Source organism: Canis lupus, chromosome 16, assembly GCF_011100685.1.
Source record: "Canis lupus familiaris isolate Mischka breed German Shepherd chromosome 16, alternate assembly UU_Cfam_GSD_1.0, whole genome shotgun sequence".
Lineage (NCBI taxonomy): Eukaryota > Metazoa > Chordata > Mammalia > Carnivora > Canidae > Canis > Canis lupus.
In genome coordinates, this window is record NC_049237.1 from 10,416,842 (window position 1) to 10,438,903 (window position 22,062).

Consider the following 22,062-nt stretch of genomic DNA (forward strand, 5'->3'; position numbering starts at 1 on the left):
AATGTTGGTCTTGAGAGGAACTCTGGTAGATACTTGCGGAATATCCACCCTCAGGCAACCAGTGAATTTGTCTTTGAGGACCTGCTTAGGGAGTCAACTCCTGACTTCAGGTTGTCTTACAGTCTGGAAACCTGTATCCTAATCTTAGCTTTGCAGGTGTTCTCCTTGCTATGCAGCATGTGGTCTGGGGGCCAGCAGTATTATCTGGGAGCTGGTTAGAAATGCAGATCCCCAGGCCCACCTGGCCTTGCGAGTCACCATCTGGGTCTTAAGGGGATTCATACAGACACCAGAGTGTGAGAACCACTGGTTTCTCTAAACAGCAAGCTCAGGAAAGGCACAGGCGTGTCTCTTTTCTTCTATATTATCTCATGTCCCCACTACCTATTTCAGGTTTAACACATGGTGCCTGCAATGTTTATGAGTTGGAAGACTTGGGCATATCTCAACCTCTAGGGACATTGTAAGCTTCTAGGGAACTAATTGTAACTGGGGGTGTAGAGTGGGGTGTGAGGGCGTGGGGGAAGTGACTGGGGATGGGGTTGATCTTCAGTGGTTGAAAAACTGAAATGAGCATTAGAAGTACAGGTGGTGGTGATGGTTTTCATACAGACGCTTTTGAACATCTCAGAACCCTTTGAAAGTGAGTCACAAGGTTTATATATACATTTTTTAATTTCCCATCATACTTAAGAATGTTAATGATAATATCACACATATAATAATAAAATCTTTAAATATCTCTCAGGAAGAAAAAGATAAATACAATGGAATACAAGCCAGAAGTTCAAATGAATGAAATTGAGCTGCCTTTTATTTATTTATAAACATAAAGAAATCTAAAAGAATGTTTTTGGAGACAATAAAGTTGCAGAAGGATGTGTGAGGGATGGTACTATTTATTTAAAGTTTACCAAGTTCATACCAAGTATGTAATGGAAATATGCATATATAATAAGAATGTAGACCTGAATGGGGATGTTAACCAAGTCCAGGGTATTGGTTAGCTTTGGGAAGGAGGAAGGGAAATGGGTGAGAGCTTTAATAATCCCTTCATGAATAAGTCAATCAAAGGACAAACATTATATGGTCTCATTCATTTGGGGAATATAAAAAATAGTGAAAGGGAATAAAGGGGAAAGGAGAAAAAAATAAGTGGGAAATACCAGAAAGGGAGACAGAACATGAAGGACTCCTAACTCTGGGAAATGAACTAGGGGTGGTGGAAGGGGAGGTGGGCGGGGAGTGGGGGTGACTGGGTGGCGGGCACTGAAAGGGCACTTGATGGGATGAGCACTGGGTGTTATTCTGTATGTTGACAAATTGAACACCAATAAAAAATAAATTTATTTAAAAAAATCCCTTCATGTTTTATTTCTTAAAAGGGAAAGAGTAAAGAAAAAAGGTTGCAACAGCAAACATGGAAAAATGAGATTTTTTCCCCAAAGGAATGAATACATACTTATTCATGGTACCATTTCTATAATTTCTCTGAATGTTTAAAACATTTCATTATAAAATGACTAAAACAAAACTCTCCTGGTAATTGTGATGTAGACACACCTTTGTAATTCTTTGTAATTCTTGCCTTAGATGCTCCTAAGGACTTAGTTCTAAACATATTTGTGTGCAGAGAACTCTCTCTCCCCAAGCACCTCTCTTATTCTTGTAGATGGCTGATGCTTATCAGGCCATGCCCAATGCCTGTTGCTTCCCTCTATTTTATCCTGATGAGGTGCAGCCACTTCTCATGTTGGTGATGTTGGCGAAACCACAATCTCAACTCTACTTTGAGGACCTAACCTACAAGGGCTTCTTCCCTTTTGTCTACTTCTCTCCTTTATTAAAGAAGAAGTTCTGTCCTATGACTAGCATAATCTTAGAACTCTAACCTCCTGCCTCCCCATCCCCAAAGTGAATTCATGTTCAGAGTGTGATATTGACACTTCAGTGGTAGAACTTAGTATCCATGTGGATCTCAAGAATTTTCTTTGCTTACCCTAAGCATCACCATTTGTGATCAGTTCTTCTTATTGCCGTATCTGCTTTTGTAACTTTCTTTCTATACCAGAAATATCCCGAAATTTAAATCAGTAAGGATGACACCTATTAGTCTGTGACTCAGGAATGTTAAGAGGAAAGAAATGGCTCTAGCAGCTGGTGCCAAAATGGACTTTCAATTTTTTTTAAATTTTGTTTTTATTATTTTTAATGTAGTCTGTAATGGTAGATTTTTAAAAATTTGAGATAGAGTGAAAGAAAGAGCATAAGTCAGTGGGCAGAGGGAGATGGTGAAGCAGCTCCGTGAACTCACATGAAATAAGCGTGTCTGCCCAGCCAACCCACAGAGTAATAAGGAATAATAAATTGTAGTTATTTTAAGCCACTAAACTTTGGGGTAGTTTGCTACATAGCAATAGATAACTGGACATTGTATGTAAGTGACTTCATCTGAGGCATTAGATGATGTATTTGCCTCAGGATAATGTGTAAATTTCAGATTATGGTTTAAAGTTCTTCCTCCTTTGTTTCTTGTAGCACTTCTCAGAACTCCTGGATGAGTTTTCCCAGAACGTGTTGGGTCAGCTCCTGAATGACCCTTTCCTCTCAGAGAAGAGCGTGTCGATGGAGGTGGAGCCATCCCCAACATCCCCAGCACCTCTCATCCAGGCTGAACACAGCTACTCCCTGTGTGAGGAGCCTCGGGCCCAGTCACCATTTACCCATGTTACCACCAGTGACAGTGTCAATGACGGTAAGCACAGAGCAGGGGCAGCAGCTGGGATTGTGACACCTTTGCTTCTGAACCTCTCGAGGGTGTGGAGTACGTTACACTATTGTCAGCACCCACTTAACCACATATCTACTCCATGTAAAGCCTAGAGTTTGGGCTGTGGGGAAATGGAAAGGGGCATCGGACACATTTTTTTCACCCCTGGCTGGGTGCTCTGGGAGCTTGTTATAACAGAATGGTAGTAATTGGTTTCTTTGCCCCTAAGGATTGGGCAGAGCATCCTTTTGCAAATCAGGTTGGCCCATCTGGTTGATAATTCCACTAAGTCTGTTGTTTTAAGAGGTCATGTCATTTTTTTCTGAGAAAGAATTTTTATGACCACTCTTCTCCACAGAAGCTTCTTAGGCATTCTCTTAACCCATATTCAGCATGTTCCCTTGACCACACATAGATGAGATCTTGGTGAGCATTCCTAGGTCCCCTAGCTTTCTTGGTGATTCTTGCCCATCATCCATGCCATCAGAATGGTATTTGTTGATGGTCTAGTTTTCTTGGCCTTAGAGTATTAAGCTGTATGACCACTTGTCTGTAAAGTGACTGTCTTCGATGTCTGAACTCCTTTATCATATATTATCAGTGCCTTAAAGTGTAGCCATTCATTCACTAGTGGTTCTCCAGTTCACAGGTGATACATTGAAGGATATATAAAGAAAAAAATGTGCACATTTGTCTCCTAGAACTTACCCATGTGGGGAACATTAGAAATGTATACAATGGAGAATAAAAATGTCGAACATGTACTAAGGGTGGTGGTTAAGGTTATGTGCTCTGTAGTCCGACCTCGGTTTAAGATTTATGTCGGTGACTAGTTAGGGGCAAACTACTTAATTCTGTCAAGCCTCAGGCTCCTCATGTGTTAAAATAGGATAAAAACAGCATTTACTTCATGTCCTGTTGTGAAGATTAAACAAGAGAATCTATGCCAGTGCCTAGCCCAGGACCTGACTCATAGTAAGGTGATTGTTCTTAGCTGCTGTTGCAATCATTATTATTCCAAACCAGGAACTATGAGAGGATGGCAGGACCTTAGGTGATCGGGAAGGTTTTGTGGAGGATTTCTCAACTTCCAGGCCCTATACCACAATGAAATACGATAGTGGGTTCCTACCCATCAAACTTACTATTGGATTATTTTGTTTTTTATTGTTTATTCTTCATATTTCTGTTGATTCAGTGAATTTGCTTTAGATGATAATCTTTAAGAGGGTAGGAATAAACTATAAATCTGATGGAGATGGTTGCTTAGGACTAAGGGAGGGAAATCTTTCTTTGGATGGTGGTTAGGATACTCATAAAGTTAGGACTCCAAGGAATTATATGGGATGAAGATATTAAAAGATTCAAGAAGAATGTTAGATATTCACTTTTGTTCATATTCACTCCCTGTTGCAAAATCTCAAATAGTCTTCTATTGTTCTGTAGAAGGAAGCCAACCTCACAGCATGGCTTTTGTGGCCCTTTGTGGGCTGATCCTACCTCCCTTTCCCATCGCTCCCTGTCTGCATGGCTCTGCCATTGACTTTTCCACCCCATGCCTTACAGTGCTTTCATTACTCTGAGTTTTTGTTACTTCCTCTCACACTCCTGTCAACTCTACTAGTCAAATTCCCACTCATCCCTCAAGATTCAACTCAGCGTCATCCAATGTCTGGTTCTCCCATCTGGAAGTTGTCACCCTATATGTTTTCATATAAAACATGTTTCTGCTTGTTTCTTTGTTTTGTTTTTGCCATTTTTGTGGAGACTCTTACACTTGTCCTTATAGTTCAGTCACTATTTATTTTGTTGTTCTCTTTTCTGTTCTCTACTTTGAGCTGGCTGTGAGCAAGTGTGATTATGTGTTCCCAACACCTAGTATTGTGTTCGGCACTTTGAAGGTATCTGTTAAACAGTTATTTCATTGAATTAATTGTGCAGCAAGTTGTTAAGGGAGAAGGTATGGAAGTGAAGCACTTTCCTAATCTCTCTGGTGCTGGCATCAGGGGAGACACCTGTTCTGCTCTTCCATGCGTTGCTAGCTCTCTAATGATGCAGATACACTAGGCTTTGTGCATTAGATCAGGTGGTATTTCTTGGCTTCTAGTAGCAGTCTTGTATAGAAGCAAACAGTACCAAGGAGAAGTAGATATTTTATAAAGGCTTTATGATTCACCCTTAAAATTCACTTCATAGCAATATCTTGAGTCACTACCTTGTACTTAACCTGCCAGGGACTATCCTAAGCATAGTCCTTGAGAGTGAAAGAGTGAACACAATGAACAAAGATTTCTGCCCTTGTGGAGGTTACATTCTAGGAGATGGGTGTAGAGTAGAAAATAAGAAAAGGAAAGAGGTAAAATACATGGTTTATTAGATGGTGATGAGTGATACACAGAAAAAAAAAATCAGAAAAATGGATAGGGAATTGCTGGAGAAGATGGGCAGGGGTCATAGCCTATTTAGTCTGCTTGAACAAAAATACCACAGACTAGGTAGCTTATAAACAACAGAAAATTTCTTTCTTATAGTTCTGGAGCCTGGAAGTCCAGCACGGTTGGGTGAGAGCCCTCTCTGGTCTCAGACCTCTGTTGTACCCTTACATGGTGGAAGGGGTGAGGGAGCTCACTGGGGTCTCTTTAATAATGGCACTGTTTCCATTCATGCAGGCTCCACCCTCATTACTTCAGACCCTCTCATAGGGTCTCCTCCTGATATCATCATATAGGACATCAGAATTTGGGGGGAAGCATAAACATTCACATCCTAATAGGAGAGGAGGAATTGAAATCTTTTTTAAAAAATATTTTATTTATTCATGAGAACACACAGAGAGAGAGAGAGAGGCAGAGACACAGGCAGAGGGAGAAGCAGACTCTATGCAGGGAGCCCCACGAGGGACTTGATCCCAGGTCTCCAGGATCAGGCCCTGGGCTGTAGGTGGCGCTAAACCGCTGAGCCACCTGGGCTGTCCAAGGAATTGAAATCTTAAATAGAATAGACAGAACATGAAAGACTCCTAACTCTGGAAACGAACTAGGGGTGGTAGAAGGGGAGGTGGGCGGGGGGTAGGGATGACTGGGTGACGGGCACTGAGAGGGGCACTTGACGGGATGAGCACTGGGTGTTATTCTATATGTTGGCAAATTGAACACCAATAAAAAATAAATTTATAAAAAAATAGGATAGACAGAAAAGGCCCTTCTTTGAAGGTAACATCTGAACAAAGGTCAGCAGGAGATGAGGGAAAGAGCTAGATGTCTCAGAAAGAGGCTTCTAGGCAGAGGAAACAGCAAGAGCCCAGGGCACAGGCTGTGTGGCTGGAGTGCTAGTCTCCATTGAGACCATTAGCATCTGTGCAGTCATCAGCCATTCTGCAGCCTTGCTGTTCTAGAATATGCAGGTAGAGAAGGCCTAAATAGTCTAGGCAGTTTGACTTTCCTCTTCAATTCCATGTGTGTTTGTTGGACACCTGCTGTGTGTCATACTTAAAGGACACGGTAGTGAAACTTGGATCCCACCTCTAAGTAACTCAGAGTCTGGTGAAAATGCCACATACTCCAATACTTTCCCAGATGGAATATAAACAATGTCTCAAGGGGAGTTAAACTGTAGAAGTTCAGAGCAGAGGGAGCATGCCCAAGGAAGATCATAGGAAATGTTGCATGAATGAGGCAGAACTTGGTTGGTGGGGGGAGAGGGGAGGTTCAGTGGGGCGCGGGGAATCTTGAAATCTTAAAGCCTTGAGTAGAGCTGGGACAGTGGCATTGGCTGTGTGGAAGCTGATGTTCCGAGGGTGAGGTCATGGATTTCTCTAAAACAAGATCTCTAGTGGAATAATTCCAAATAAGCAGGTTTCCAAAAGTTCAAGGTCTCTTTCTCTTCCATGATGAAACGATTTCTTTGTATTTTAATTGTAATCGATAGAAATGCAAGCATAGGGGAACTCCTGAGTGCCACCTCTGCCAGTAGTTGAGTATTGGAGAAAAAAGAACCCATGAATCTTACAGGAAGCCTTTCTTAGCATTAGGCCAAAGCACACACCTTTCAGTTCCCTCACCTCGGGCCTTGTTCTATTTATAGATCCTGTGCTGCAATAGGGGATGTGCTAATGATATGCTGGGGACAGGTAGTGTGGATCAAATATATTTTGCAAAGGGTTTCTGATCCACAGTCTATATTCAAATACTGGTATTTTTCTGAATTAAAGCCACTTTCCTATGCCAGAAAAAACACTTGTACAATAAATAGGGAATCATGAACAAGGAGAGTAACCACTGGGACTTTGAAATCAAAGTTAAGACAGTGGACATGAGTAGATGGGGAACTTTTAGTATTTTCCTGAGTTTTGTGTGAATGGACGCAGAATTATTTTATTCATTTGAACCCCGATTTTGCATCTGCCTTGAGGGAGGATCAATTCCAAGGATCCCTCTTATACCATGTGCTCTGTCAAGCAGGTCCCCTCCCTGTTGGAGAAGGGGACCTGCTCTTTGGGCAATGCATACGTATTTAATAATTGCTGTTCACGTTAAATTTTATATTCTTTTTCTCTTGCATTGGGAAAAGAGCTTAAGCAGAACTAGGAGTCCCAGTTTCTAGTGATGGATAGTGAGTTAATTATTTCATTATACCTGGAAAAGCCAGTAATTCAGATCTCTTTGTCCAATTTTTAAAATTTTTTAAAAATTTTTATTTATTTATGATAGTCACAGAGAGAGAGAGAGAGAAAAAGAGAGAGAGAGAGAGAGAGAGAGAGAGAGGCAGAGACATAGGCAGAGGGAGAAGCAGGCTCCATGCACCGGGAGCCCGAGTGGGATTCGATCCCGGGTCTCCAGGATCGCGCCCTGGGCCAAAGGCAGGCGCTAAACTGCTGCGCCACCCAGGGATCCCTCCTTGTCCAATTTTACTCAGATTAAGTGGAGTTCTTCTGTAGTTGCTCCTAAGCCTAAAAGAAAGTGATAAATAGTTTGAATAGACCCTGTCCTAGTTTATTAGGATTTTTCTCTTTCTTTTTGTCCCTGTTTCTTCCCTTTTAAAAACCTCTCCTCTTCCATCTTCCAATTCTTCCTTAATCTTCTCCTTCCTTGTTCTCTCCCTCCTCTTTTCTCCCCTTCCCCCCTCCTTGAACCCCACGCCAGATATATAGGGTATATGTAGGTGCTCTTATCCTATTAACTTATCATGGAGCCAGGTGGGTTGTAGACCCCTAAAATTGTATATAACATTTTGGGCTATCTACATTTGTCGATTTTTCTGCTGAGAACATTTACACCTTTTTTTAGATCCTCAGAAGAGCCTGCACACCCTCTCCCCTCCAAAAAAAGAGGTTGAGAAAATCTGATCTAAGATTACATAGGAGTCATCTATCTTCAGGGCTGAATTTGACTATAGACTTCTGTGAAACACTAGAGCTACAGAATTTCATGTGGGCTCAGCATCCACAAGAGCCAGCCCTTAGAATGTGGGCTTGGCCTTCCAAACCACCAGAAAGACATCCTGCATCCAGTTCATTGATTTCTCCCCATGATTAAGGCAGTTAACCATACGCCAAGCAGGGTTTTCTGTCTACAAAAACAGAGAGGAAGAGAGAGAAAGAGAAGGTTATAAAGAGATAAGCAGAAACATTCAAGTAAAATGTCTGTGGATATTTTTATACTCTGATTTAGGGGGGAAAAAAGCTTATATTTGGATGTCCAAGTCTTGTGCCTTACCACATGGTAGGTATCTTCATGAATTACTCTATTTTAGTCATGTTCCTTTGTAATTAAATTGGGACACTAGGTATTCATTTGCTTTGTTCTTCAATTTCAGTCTTCTTCCTAAAGAAGAAACTTCGTACTGGAGTTAAGTCTGTTCAGAGAGAACTAGACATGGCCACTATCCTTGCAGATGACTTAGGAACAAAATTAGAACATATATAAAATACCAACAGACCCAGCATAAAATATACAAGTACTGAAGTGATCTGATATAATATTTCTATGATGCACAAGCCAAAGTAATTTTATTTTGGATGAAATAAGGGATTGTAACTATGGCTGTTTCAGGTTCTAGAGAGGGTGGGACCAGGGACGTAAATAATAATCATCTTCCTTCTGATTAAGCCAGTTGGGCTTTTAGTAGTAACAAGGGTGAGGGATGGCTGGGTAGTCTTGCTTGGTATGGAGACCCTAAATTTATGGAGCTATTGTCACAGGTTGGACTGAAAACTATAGACTGTGAGCTAAAGATGAGCAATGCTGCTGGTAAATGAGAAGCCTGGCAGGAGCCAAGACTCACGGCTTTTGGGGAAACAGATTTTTAGGAAAATACGATGGTGTTTTGGGGAAGACTAGAAGAAAATAATGTTGCATGGCTGATGATGCCAGGGCATGGAAGGTGTGTCTGGACATAGATCAGTAATACAGGGAGGAAAGGGAGGGTGTGTAGCATGCATGGCAAAGAAATAATGGGTTTTGAAATAATTAGATGAAACCCGTAGCACGAATAGCCCATGATCCAGTATGTGGAGTAAAAGGTAGAGATGAGTCATAGGTGACTTGAGTTTGCAGTGTGACATGTTGAAGACATCGTGATGTTGAGATGTTCCAAGGAGGTGAGACTGGACAGAAAGTCACAGAGAGACAATAAACAGCTGAATCTTCATCACATTTCATTTGAGCTGGTGACAAGAACATCAGTTGGTCAGAGCCATTATAGAGGGGGGGTGGAAAAGGTAGGAAAGGTAGATAGTTCCTAAGTCATCTGCAAGGATAGAACCCATCCTCTGACGTGGGTGGGCTGGAGCCACAGAGGTGGGTTGGACAAGCAGAGGAGCATTTGTCCTCTCTGAGTCAGATGCCTGGGTTTATGATAGATGCTCTTTTGCTACTCACCTCCTTTCTTGGTATCACCTTTACTTTCTTTTTATAATAGGCAAAAAGAATAATGATGCTTCCCCTTTAAAAAAAATCTTTAAAAAAAAAAAAAAAGAATGAATGACTTCTTTGTCTGCCCAACCATTACAACGTTAGAATAGCAGAAGAAAACAATGTGCACATCTATCTGGCAATTGAAGTTACTTTGGATATTCATGCATGAGAGACATAACTTTGCTTAAGGAAAAGAAGTATACAGGAGAGATTTTTTTGTGTGTATTAAATAAATCTTTCGAAGTCAACCATTTGTTCTATAGGTATTTAATTCATACTCTAAACATGTTATCCTATAGGAGGACCTGAGAGGCTGAGTGCAGAACACTTGCTAATCTCTAGAGTCAGATTGTTCAGATTTGACCCTGGACCCTGCCACTTACTAATAGGGTGAGTTTAGGCAAGTTGCTCACTTACCTGATCTTTAAAATGAAAATAATGATATAGTACCTACCTCATACTGCTGTGGTAGGGATTACATGAATTAATGTGTATTAAATATTCACAACAGGGCAAGTCAATTAGTAAGCACTAAATAAATATTATTGTCTTTAAGCAGATTACTGCAGAATTAAATTTATAACGCACCAGCTGGCCACAGTAGGAATGACCAGAGTAAGGGAAAGAGGTTCTCCATACAGGCACTGAAAGGACACGGAGTCAGGGAGGCATCTGAGAGAAATTGTGCTGATCACAGAGGTCCATCTGATCTACAAAAACATTGAGAACAGTAGTGAACGTGCCTGGCATGTAGCGAACACTCAAAACATTTTAGCTATTATTCATTGATCTTAATCTGTGGATCTTCGGGAGCATTGGATTCTATATAAACCAAGCTGAGAAGACAGCAAGAACCAATATTGCACCTTTTGTAGGGGCTAATTATGGTCTTAAAACACATGAACTGAATAAAATCACTTTTGGCTAGAGACCTATTTAATTATTGGTCTGTTGAAAAACGGTATACTGAAGTGGCAAAGAGAACCAGCTGTGAATCCCAGATCTGCCCCACACCAGCTGGGTAACTTGGGATGAGTTATTTAGTCTCAGATTCCTTGTCTAGAAAATGTGGGTAGCAGTAGTGCCTGCCTGCCTTACAGAGCTGCTCTTAAGATTCGGTTAATACATGTAAACCTCTTAGAACAATACTTGGCGCATAGTAAACACTCACAGTGGAGCATTTGCTATTTTTACTGTTTTCCACACTTCATCATGTCACTCATGACCGAAGGTTACTTCAGGGTGAAGGCTCTCGGGGAGGGGACCATGGACAGACTGGCCTCTAACTTCCATTCCAACATGTGGTGGGCTCTAGTTTAATAGGATTTTGACACATTCAGCTGAGTTCTTGCCCTTCTCCCAGGCTCCAGAACCCAGCTTTAGTAGCATTTCTTCCTTTAAGAGCTGTTTGCAGCAAAACTCACTCCCGATTTGCCAACTCCTTTGAAAAATTTCAAAGAGCAAACATAGTTATCAAATGCTGAGGTATTTAGATGAGGCATACTTTACAAAAATTTCCTTTTCACGTTAGTCCTGTTGTATAAATAGCAAATGGATATATATGGGTGTATGTATCATATAAGTGGTATTTGCCCCCATGTGATTTCTCTTTTTAAGAATACATACTCACACACACTATATACATATGTGCACATACATATATAAGTATGTGTGTAACATATTTGCAAAGATCCTGGCTCCTGCTAATTTAGAGTTTAATCTCCTCCCCTCCTTCCCAAGGAATCAGGATCTATTCGATGAAGTTATTTATGCATTGCATATGGAAGTGATTGAGGATGTGCACTGTGGTGTTGCTTCCACGTTGGCTTCAATTTTGTCTTTCCTGGCCTTCCCGTGCACCCTGCGGTGTGAGTCATCTTATTTAGAGTCTAGCCCCATTTCTCACAGCAGCTCCATTTTGTCCTTGGAGGGGAAGGACTTGCTCACCACTAGGAGACACTGGCTTGTTTTTATTTCCTTGCTGATAACTAAAAGGGGATGCTGAGGAAATGTGCCAGTTGAGTTTGACCTTTGACAGGAAGCTGTTTATAAATAAAATCAGATGATATGGGGGTTGTTCTTATGCCTGGTGGTATGTACTACTGACCCTATTGGGTGATGTTTTCCTTCTGAAATGAAACCTAAAAGGCGTGTAAGCATAATTTAGGAAAAAAAGGGTTTTTTTCTCCTCCATATCTGAGCTTCAGGTTTTAGAAATTAGTGGGTGTAGAGTGTACTGATTCTTGTTTTTATTCAAACATCTGAGGATAATTCAGCTCTGAGCCCGGGTGGCGTTACTGATCTTTTTCTAATAAAATAAAACTACAAAAATAAGTCTATGTGGAAAATTGTGATATATGTTCTACTTACTCCCTTTCACTCTGCCCTTTGCTAATTCCCTGCCTCATAGGTTACATATGTCCTTTTGTTTTCTCTGATTTGATATTTATTTCCAGTGAGAGAGAGAGAGTACAAGCCAACCCTTAAGTAGTTTTTAGGATGAAAACTCTACTGTCAACTGCCACTGGAATGTTATTTTCACCAAACTTTGTACTGGCTGACTTTGTTCATATCATGTCATTTCTTTTATGATGTAACTGGTAGATCTAATCAGTTGATCTACAGATTTATTGGTATGGTTCACAAATGATAGTTTAGAGGAATTATGGCAAATAGGTACAGCTATTTTGTTGCAGTGGGTTCTGATGTAATGGATTTAATTTCCTGTATATACGTTCAGCTATATTGTATAAGCTAGCTATATTGCTATGTCACAAATCACCCCAAAACTCTTTAGCTTTAACAATAATCATTTGCTCTTACAGTTCATATGTCTCTGCCTTGCCAGAGCTTGACTACTCTAGATACCCCAGTTGAGTGATTTTCCTAGTTTCAACCAGATTTACTCACATGTTTAAGGATGGGAGTTGGCTGATCTTGGTCAGGCTCATTGGGGGACAAAATCTGTTTTACATGGCTGCCTTCCTTTTCCTGGGGTCACTGGATTGTCCTGGCATATCCTTTTAATTAGGATAGCAAAATTATAAGTTTTGTAAGTCCAGTTGTACAAGTACATTTTAAGACACTACCTGTGTTAGGAAGCTAATATCCTTTTGGCCAAAGCAAGTCATGTAGCTAATCCAAGGTGAGGATTAGTCCACAGCGGGAGGGCACTGAGAAATTACATGGCAAAATGGACATGATAGAGGGATGAGTATAGACCTGAAGCCAATTATGCAATTTAGAACAAATATGAAAGTACTCATTGACTTTTCTTGAGTCAAGGGACTCTAAAGGGACCCCCTTGAGCAACCGGGGCTTCTGTTTAATAATTACCATCATAAGGCATTGTAAAATACAGCAGGTAGAAACAGGCCATGACCATGTGTGATTATCCAGGGACAGTGTATTCCCAGTACAGGAAATTTTAAAATAGTATAAAATCTAAAGAAAAAAAAAAGTCATTCATATTCTGAATTCTTCTCCAGAGTTATTTTTACTATTTTTTAAAAGATTTTTTTATTTATATATTCATGATAGAGAGGGGGGTGGTGGGGGGAGAGAGAGGCAGAGACACAGGCAGAGGGAGAAGCAGGCTCCATGCCAGGAGCCTGATGCGGGACTCGATCCTGGGATTCCAGGACTATGCCCAGGCCCAAAGGCAAGCGCTAAACCACTGAGCCACCCAGGGATCCCATTTTTACTATTTTGACATACTTCCTTTCCGTCTTTTTTTCCTGTCACTTTCTTCATTAATAGTATATAAATTTATATCCAGATTTTAAAAATATTCTACAATAAATCTTTCTTTGACGTGTTATTAAAAAGACTTTGTATATATACTATTACTGTATATATAAATGTTCCATGTGTAGATGCATCATAGTTCATTCAACTGGCCTTTGTTCTTTACTGTTTTGGTTATTTTCAGTGTTTTGTGATTATAAATAATGGTACGGTAAGCATATCTGTGCACAAATATTTATTTACATTTTTAGTTGTTTTTTTAATGGAAAGACTACAGGAGTGCAGAGATATGGATCTGCCGCTTGTTCACTGTGTGATCTGGACCTGCATGTCAATTTCCTCATAATAAAATTGATGTATTTGAGCTTCATGACCTTAAACCTCTTTCCAATTCAAAAACCATGGGGACCTTTCGGCCGGAACCACCATCTTTCAGTAATTTGCCAAAAGGACCAACACAAAGGGAAAGAGGAGAGGTACCCGCTATATGTTCTCTAGGCCTTTTAGAAAACATGGAGTTGTTCCTTTGGCCATATACATGCGAGTCTATAAGAAAGGTGATATTGTGGACATCAAGGGAATGGGCACTATTGAAAAAGGAATGCCCCTCAAATGTTACCATGGCAAAACTGGAAGAGTCTAAATGTTACTCAGCATGCTGTTGGCATTGTTGTAAACAAACAAGTTAAGGGCAAGATTCTTGCCAAGAGAATTAATGTCCACATTGAGCATATTAAACACTCAAAGAGCTGAGATAGCTTCCTGAAGTGTGTGAAAGAAAATGATCAGAAAAAGAAGGAAGCCAAAGAGAAAGGTACCTGGGTCCAACTGAAGCAAGGTACTTGGGTCCCCACCAAAGAAGCACACTTTGTGAGAACCAATGGAAGGGAGCCTGAACTGCTGGAACCCATTCCCTATGAATTCATGGCATGGTAACTGTAAAGAGAATAAAAGACCTCAGGATTGTAAAAGTGTTTCTCTTAATTGAGTAGGAGTATGGTTGGTATCCCTTCACTTAAAAAAATATTTAAAGCAAACTTTGTGTTCTAAACACACACAGACACACACACACAAAATCATGGGGATCCCTGGGTGGCTCAGCGGTTTAGCATCTGCCTTCATCCCAGGGCATGATCCTGGAGACCCAAGATGGGGTCCCACATCAGGCTCCCAGCATGGAGCCTGCTTCTCCCTCTGCCTGTGTCTCTGCCTCTCTCCTTCTCTCTGTGTATCTCATGAGTAAATAAATAAAATCTTTAAACAAAATCATCTTTAAGTTGGAGTAATAAGTCACTTTATTGAAGTGGAAGCATAAAGGCAATGCTGGTATTTTGTCCTCAACAAAGTTCATGGGAAGACAGGCAACTTCCTTGGGCTTCTCACTTGGAAGAGTTCAGTCGTCTTTGAGAGAGGAGGTTTTGCTTCAGAATTCAAGTATCATTGTTTGTCCTTCAGTCTCCATTCCTGACACAGTAATGATTATATATATACACACATATATAGTATATATATGATCATATAAATTGTATCTAGTATAAATATAAATGTGTATATATATACACATAATTTTATATGTATGTATGTATACATAATCATATATATATATATATACACATATATATATATGATTTTAAAATAGGCTTATAGGACACTGAGCATTTAGAATATCAACTATCAGGACACCTGGGTATCTCAGTGGTTGAGTGTCTGACTTCAGCTCAGGGCGTAATCCTGAGGTCCAGGGATCGAATCCCACATCGTGCTTCTTGCATGGAGCCTGCTTCTCTCTCTGCCTAGGTCTCTGCCTCTCTCTCTCTCTCTCTCTCTGTGTCATGAATAAATAAATGAAATCTTTAAGAAAAAAAAAAAAGAATATAAACTATCTTGACCTATATTTGAGGTTGGCTTAGCTACACTGGAAGAACTGATTGCATTACCTGTCTTCATTTTGTCTTATAGTTTTGTATTGCTTTGTGTTTTTATTTTTGCTCACCCGTCCCCGCTCCCCCTCCCCCCAAGAATTAAGCTTCATTAAAGTAGTCATAAGCGCATGGCCAGGGGATCTGGCCTTATCTCACAACTTCCTGGTGGGACCTTTTCTCAGCAATGCCTCCTTACTGTTGATTTTTAAATACACTGAGGCAGTATTGCATCTTACTATCTCACTTCCAGCCTCTGGCAGGGATAAATACCATGCAGTGTGGACAGGCTGCAAGTGTTGCCTTCACAAAGCAAAGGCATCCATATGTCATTGCTGAATAGAGAAAATGTGATCTGTGTACTCTATCTCTCCAGCTCCTCCTCAGATCTGTCCTGAGTGTGTCTTCCTTGCTGGTGATAGAATTTTCTAGTTCTTAAGCTTATTTTGAGGGAGGTATTAGACTCGTCTATTGGCTCTTCAACCATTTGCTTCCCTAAGTTGAGCCAGGCGCCCATCTGGCCAGCAGAATTCGGTGTCAAGTACAGTGTGGTCTCCCTCCCCTGGCCGCCATCAAAAGGCCCTTTGTTTCCTACCCTTCCCCCTCGGCCAGGATGTGGTGTGCACCCCATGAATGATGGAAATTCTCCCATCACACCATTGCACTCAGCAGCTTTATAGAACCAGTTCCAAAAGCAAAACATCTTCAACCCACAGAAGTTTTGCCCATCTTTACTTTGCCTTAGGAAAGAACTCAGGGCTGGGATAATTAATCAAGTCAATTATAAACTGGATTTGGGAAAGGGGGAATCATTTTCCTTTGTAAATGCGAATCTAACGTTTTCTTGGGTTTTGAGGAAGTTGTTTAGGAAACACAATTTTAATTATTGTGAAATTTAGTTTTTAGCTTCTGTGCCTGCTCTTTCCCCGCCTCTAACAGTTCTAAACGATCTTCATGTACCTTTTCTTAAGAAAGCTTGAGTCCAATTCTTGAGGGTAAAATCATTTCCTAATGGGAACAACTTTGCTCTTCTGTACACAGGGTTCCCTAAGCATGCGGGGTGTGCACGTGTGTTTAAACATTTTCATAAAGCAAGGAACATATCTTTGCTTTATTTTAGTCTCACCAGTAAACATGGCTTCAGGTAAGGAATGCTGACTTTGGGAATCTCTGTTTTCTTGTTCTGCACCTGTTTGCAATCTCCTGGTCTTTTCCTATCCTGCCCATCTCCCTCCTTTTCAGGTCTGTGTTCTGCTAGTAGCTCTGAAGTAGTTTGGCAAGAAACAGGTGGATGTAAGCTTCTAGAAGAATGTAGAGGTGCGTCTGTCTGTTATTCCTTTGTCACAACCCCCAGTAATAATCATGAAAACCAGTAGTGAGCCAAGATCCACACTTGCCAAGATCCAGCCCTTTTCTCTAGACCTTTGGTCCATTTCAGCAAAGGCTGATGTTTGTTACAAACTCTGAAATTTTGCAGAGGGCTCGGTCAAGTTCTGGAAGTCTAGGTCAGGCTTAAGGCATAAGTGGGGTTGTAGGGAAGCCAGAGTACAAAAACAGGGAGTGAGAAGAAAAAAGAAAGAGAACAAATAACTGTCCACTGACAGAAGAGTAGCGCCCACCTAACCATGGTCCTCAGTCCTCTCTCCTGAGACTCTGGTTACATGCCATTTGTTTCTTAATTTTTTAATTAATTAATTAGTTTATTTATTTATTTTTAGATTTATTTATAAATAAAGATTTTAGGTATTTATTCATGAGAGACACAGAGAAAGGCAGAGACATAGACAGAGGGAGAAGCAGGCTCCCCACAGGGAGCCAGATGTGGGACTCAATCCCAAGACCCTGGGATTACGTCCTGAGCCAAAGGCAGATGCTCAACCACTGAGCCACCCAGGCGCCCCTGTTTCTTAATTTTAAATGTACTTATTGGGGCACCTGGGTGGCTCAGTTGATTAAGCATCTGACTCTTGATTTTGGCTTGGATCATGATTTCAGGCTTGTAAGATCCAGGCCTGTGTAGGGCTCCATGCTTAGTGGGGAGTCTGCTTGAGATTCTCTTTCCTTCTCCCTCTGCCTCTCCCCTCCCCCCACTCTCTCACTCTCTCTCAAGTAAATAAAGAAATCTTTTTTAAAAATGTACTTATTTATTTTTAAATAGATAACCCAGTCACTTGGTTTGAAAACCGAAAAGTGTAAAACGTCACACGTTGAGATTCTCCTTCCTGTTCTGTTCCCATCCACCTAGTCTCCTTCCTACTCTGACCAGGAAAGGCAGGTTTCTTTCTTTTATGTGTATTCTCGAGGTTTCCGTAGGCATACTTACTTACACTCAAGCGAACACAAGTATAGATTCTTACTTCACCATTCATTTCTTTATCCATTTATCTCCTCTCTCACACGCTTACTTTATTTCCTCTTATTCTACTCTCAGTAGCTTATTGTTGGAGCTATTTTTTTGAGGAGCAAGATCAGTGGTCATTTGTTTTACTTCTGTCCGATACTGTGAACAGATTCATACGTCTGCTTGTCTTTTTCCCATAGATGAAGTGGAAAGTGAGAAATGGTACCTGTCTACAGACTTTCCATCAACAACCATCAAGACAGAGCCGATTACAGAGGAGCCGCCCCCAGGACTTGTTCCCTCTGTCACTCTGACCATCACAGCCATCTCCACCCCTTGTGAAAAGGAGGAACCCCCTCTGGAAATGAATCCTGGGGTACGCTCTCTTTTCTTCTATACACACACATGACTCAAAAGACATGGATTCTCATTCTCAAATACGGCATTTAACCTATTAAGGAGCTAGTGCCTATATGTGTTTCAAGATATATAATTGCCTATATGTAGGTGTATAGTAAGGATATGTTGACCTGGGATCAGCATTGATTATACTACTTCCTTTATAGGAAGTTTATGTTCAGAAAATTGGTAGCAAGTCTGATTTTATTTTTTATTTTTTATTTTTTATTTTTTGATTAATTTATTTTATTTTTCCAATGATTGCTGTTACAAAATTATGATAAATAGATGGATATCCACAGTTAAAAAATGCCAAACTCTCCATGGGATTGCCTTTTAGACCAGTGGAAAGAGAGGAAGTAACTAATGATGCGATCCTTGGCTTGCATGCTGGGGCTGATGGAAGTGTTGTTTCCCGTGTGACGTTTTACTTTCCTAGTACAATGTTGAGGTGCCCTGACCCAATTCAGGGATCTCCCACCAACCAAGTTTTATTGTATTATGCATGGAAAAACATACAAAATTGGGCATTTCTTCCTTGTTTGATTCCATGCCTACATGCCTATTTCACCTTCTCTCCCGGCATTTCCAATGTCCAGAGGATTACATATAAATACTGACTCTGTTGATGCTAAGTCAGGTCTCCTCTGAGCAAAGTGTCATATCTACCCAAACGTGTTAAGGAAGAGGTCACCTAGAAGCAGCAGAGTCACCAAAGCTTCGGTGTGTACTTGTGCTTATTGCTCTTTACAGTCCATCTTGGAAAAGATGGGGGACTCTGGACAGAGCACCTCGGCAGCTGTCCTGTAGAATTCGTTTCTCATTCTCTGCCTAGATCTTTTCATGGCACTGGGCTCCTGGAGTGTATATTAGTCTCCTTGTTCCATGAGATGTTAGGTCAGTTGATTTTTTTAGTATGTAACTAAGAAAAATCAGTCACAGCCTTGCTCCACTCATAGGCCAGAGAGCTTTTGTCCTTCCTGCACTGAAAGTTTTATTATTAGATGCTGTGGGTCCCGAGGAAGCCTGGAGGGTTTGTTTAGTTCCTGCTATAGGACAAACTAGTGGAGGCCCGTGGCCCTTTACAAATTTACTAGATTATTTCATGATAAAAGGCCTTATATGATCATGAAAACAATAGAAAGATGAGTCTTGGTTTTTTGGCTTTGGCATCCTGAGTGTTCCATCAGCTGTAGTGCTGGGTTTGGCAGGGAGAGAAAGGTCAAGAACAAAGCCACCTCCCCGTCAAAGAAGGAGCCTGCCTCTGCCAGCAGAGAGAAGTGGAGCTGCCAGGACAGGAAGACACATAGTTTGATGACAAATAACTCCCCTGGTGTCCCTAAAGTTTTGTTACTGGGTTTTAAAAACTGTGTTTGAAATTCTTCCTCCAGGTTGATTCCTCGTGCCAGACAATTATTCCTAAGATTAAGCTGGAGCCTCATGAAGTGGATCAGTTCCTAAACTTCTCTCCTAGAGAAGGTCTGTTTACTCTCTCCCTGCCTTCCTTCAGGTGACCAGATGTCAGGGCACAGAGAAAGCGAATGTGGGAGAAAGTGTCGGGATTAGAGCTTGCTTTCTGCAAGAAGTCTGCTCTTTAAAACCTTGATTCTAAAGACACATTTTGAAAGCTAAATTTTAATTTCCCGTATATGTATATGCTTAAATCTTTTCTCTAAATATGTCTATGCTTCAGGCTTTTATGCTAAATCTTTTGTTTTACTTTTACTCCTAGCAGAGGTGGGTTTTTTTTGTTTTGTTTTGTTTTGTTTTGTTTCCAAAACCTTCATAGTCAGCTATGACTTGGTTGCTGATGCACAAGGCAAGTGCTGCCCTTCTGGGTGTGAACGTGTGAATCAAGCCTGGTTCCCTGTGCTGCGGTGGTGATCAGTAGAGGCAGATAAACAAACATGCATAGAGGCACTTTGCCTTGCCTGTTTGAAGCAACTCTAGTCTAAACTCTTTGTAAATTCACAATTTGGTCGTTCAGAGTTTTTAAATGTTAATTTTAGATGACAGTAGTTGTAAGGAGACTCTTCATTATTTATAATTAGTTCATGCATCTCACTGGGTGTCTTGCCATCCATTTATAACAAAGTAATGTCATATTCAAAGTTGTCACACTTTTCGCTTTTCCTTCTCTGTGTCAGTTTCTTTCTTTCTTTCTTTCTTTCTTTCTTTCTTTCTTTCTTTCTTTCTTCTTTCTTTCTTTCTTTCTCTTTCTTTCTTTCTCTCTCTCTCTCTCTTTCTTTCTTTCTCCTTCTCTCCCTTTCTCTCTTTCTTAAGAATTGATTTATTTATTCATGAGAGACATCCAGAGAAAGGAAGTGAAAAAAAGAAAGGAAGGAAGGAAGGGAGGGAGGGAGGGAGGGAGGGAGGGAGGGACATAGGCAGAGGGGGAAGCAGGCTCCCCATGTGGAGCCCAGTGTGGGACTGGATCCCAGGACCCTGGATCTCAACTGAGCTGAAGGCAGATGCTCAACCATTGAGCCACCCGAAGTGCCCCTCTATGTCAGTTTCTTTCTGACTTCTCCCTCCTGTTCTTGAACAAAGCCCATAATTAGGAATCCTGAACACTGACCCTCAAATGTCATAGAGTCGAAGGAAGCTTTCTTTGCCTTTTTTTTATAACTGAGACATCCCTGCAGGGGCCTTGTGCTTTTAATTCTGTGCCTTTGGACCTGCCATCATCTTCCTTTTCATCTATGTCTTTGGGACAAGGTTAGAAGGACAATTCATTAGTGTGGTCAACAAATAAGAAATTCGTCTGTGCAATTGTCATAGAAAAGGCTTCTGTGTATACTTAATCTATGGGTGTTACAAATGAATAGTTCTCATGAAAGCATAACCTTCTTCATTCCACTAGAAACAAATTCAGGGTTTTGTCTGTGACAGTTTAATCAGGGTTAGTATTTGCCTTTATTATCAGTAAGAAATGATTACATTCTTAAAATGAACAATGTTGACTAGAATCCATATATAGAGACAATATTTCTTTCCACTGAGTGTTCTCCATTGGTGTCTTTCAGTTTATATACTGTTCTAAAGTAATTCCTTTCATTTTCATGAAAGCTACACATATTAGTCTTTTAGTTTATGTTGCAATATGCTTCAGAAAGTGTCCCAACTATAACAATGAAGCCCCTAGTGGCCTCAGATGCTGGGATCACTGGAGGAGAAACATTCACAGTAAAGTAAGTGGCGGGCAGTCCTTCCTCGTTATCCTAGATAAACAGAGAGGGGGAAATTCAATATCCTTGTATGCAGTGGAGCTTCTAGGCAAAGTAGCTTGTTGTTCCCAGACCTTTTAAGTAATCTGAAACTGGCATTTCAAATGATATTTAGAAATCTGACACTGAGCCATTGAGAGCCAGGTCAGTAGCTCTTAATAAGTAGGAAAGAGGGGACTTGAGTTTCCCTCACCTTTCCTGTCATGCCATTTCTGTTTTTTTTTGTGGAGCACCTTCTACCTGGAAAGGAGAAAAATATTAGGTTAATTTGGACGGTGCTATGTGAACGGGACGAGTAAGCTCTAGGCACACTTGGCTGGTTCTCTGGAATTGAACAGCATAGTGTGGCAGGACAGTGGGAGCCCCTAATACATTTTGCTTTTGGGTTGTTTTTTTTTTTTCCACCATTGTTAAAAGATAAGCGGAGACATATTAAAATTTTGTTTTAGGAGTTTATTTGAGTGAAAATGTATTCACGTTGACAGTGCCAAAGCAGATGTGGTTAGGAGTGTTTCACCAACGGGAAGCTCAGGGAGAGACTTTTCTACTTTGCCAAAGCAAAGTCAGGAAATTATTGATTGGCCAAGGTGTAAAGCCTTGTTGGCTCTTTGTGATTGGTTGTCCTTAGGTTTCAATTTGGTAACCTTGATGCATCTAGAGGCGTAGATTTTGGTTTGCTCACGTAGGCCACACGGCATTAGAGCCACCTCGGTCCAACAGCCTCTTCGTTTAAGTCATTGGACTC

At 40.8% G+C, this 22,062-nt stretch overlaps 1 protein-coding gene and 1 pseudogene across 1 annotated transcript in view; both read left to right on the forward strand.

Moving 5' to 3' along the window:
- Positions 1–22,062, forward strand: part of CREB3L2 (cAMP responsive element binding protein 3 like 2) — a 119,934-nt gene that overhangs the window by 65,049 nt on the left and 32,823 nt on the right. Inside the window, exons 2-4 of the mRNA XM_038559440.1 lie at positions 2,539–2,755; positions 17,892–18,067; positions 19,482–19,569. Coding sequence (XP_038415368.1) covers positions 2,539–2,755; positions 17,892–18,067; positions 19,482–19,569 — 481 coding nt within the window. The remainder of the gene's footprint in view (positions 1–2,538; positions 2,756–17,891; positions 18,068–19,481; positions 19,570–22,062) is intronic.
- Positions 13,871–14,495, forward strand: LOC119874690 (annotated as a pseudogene).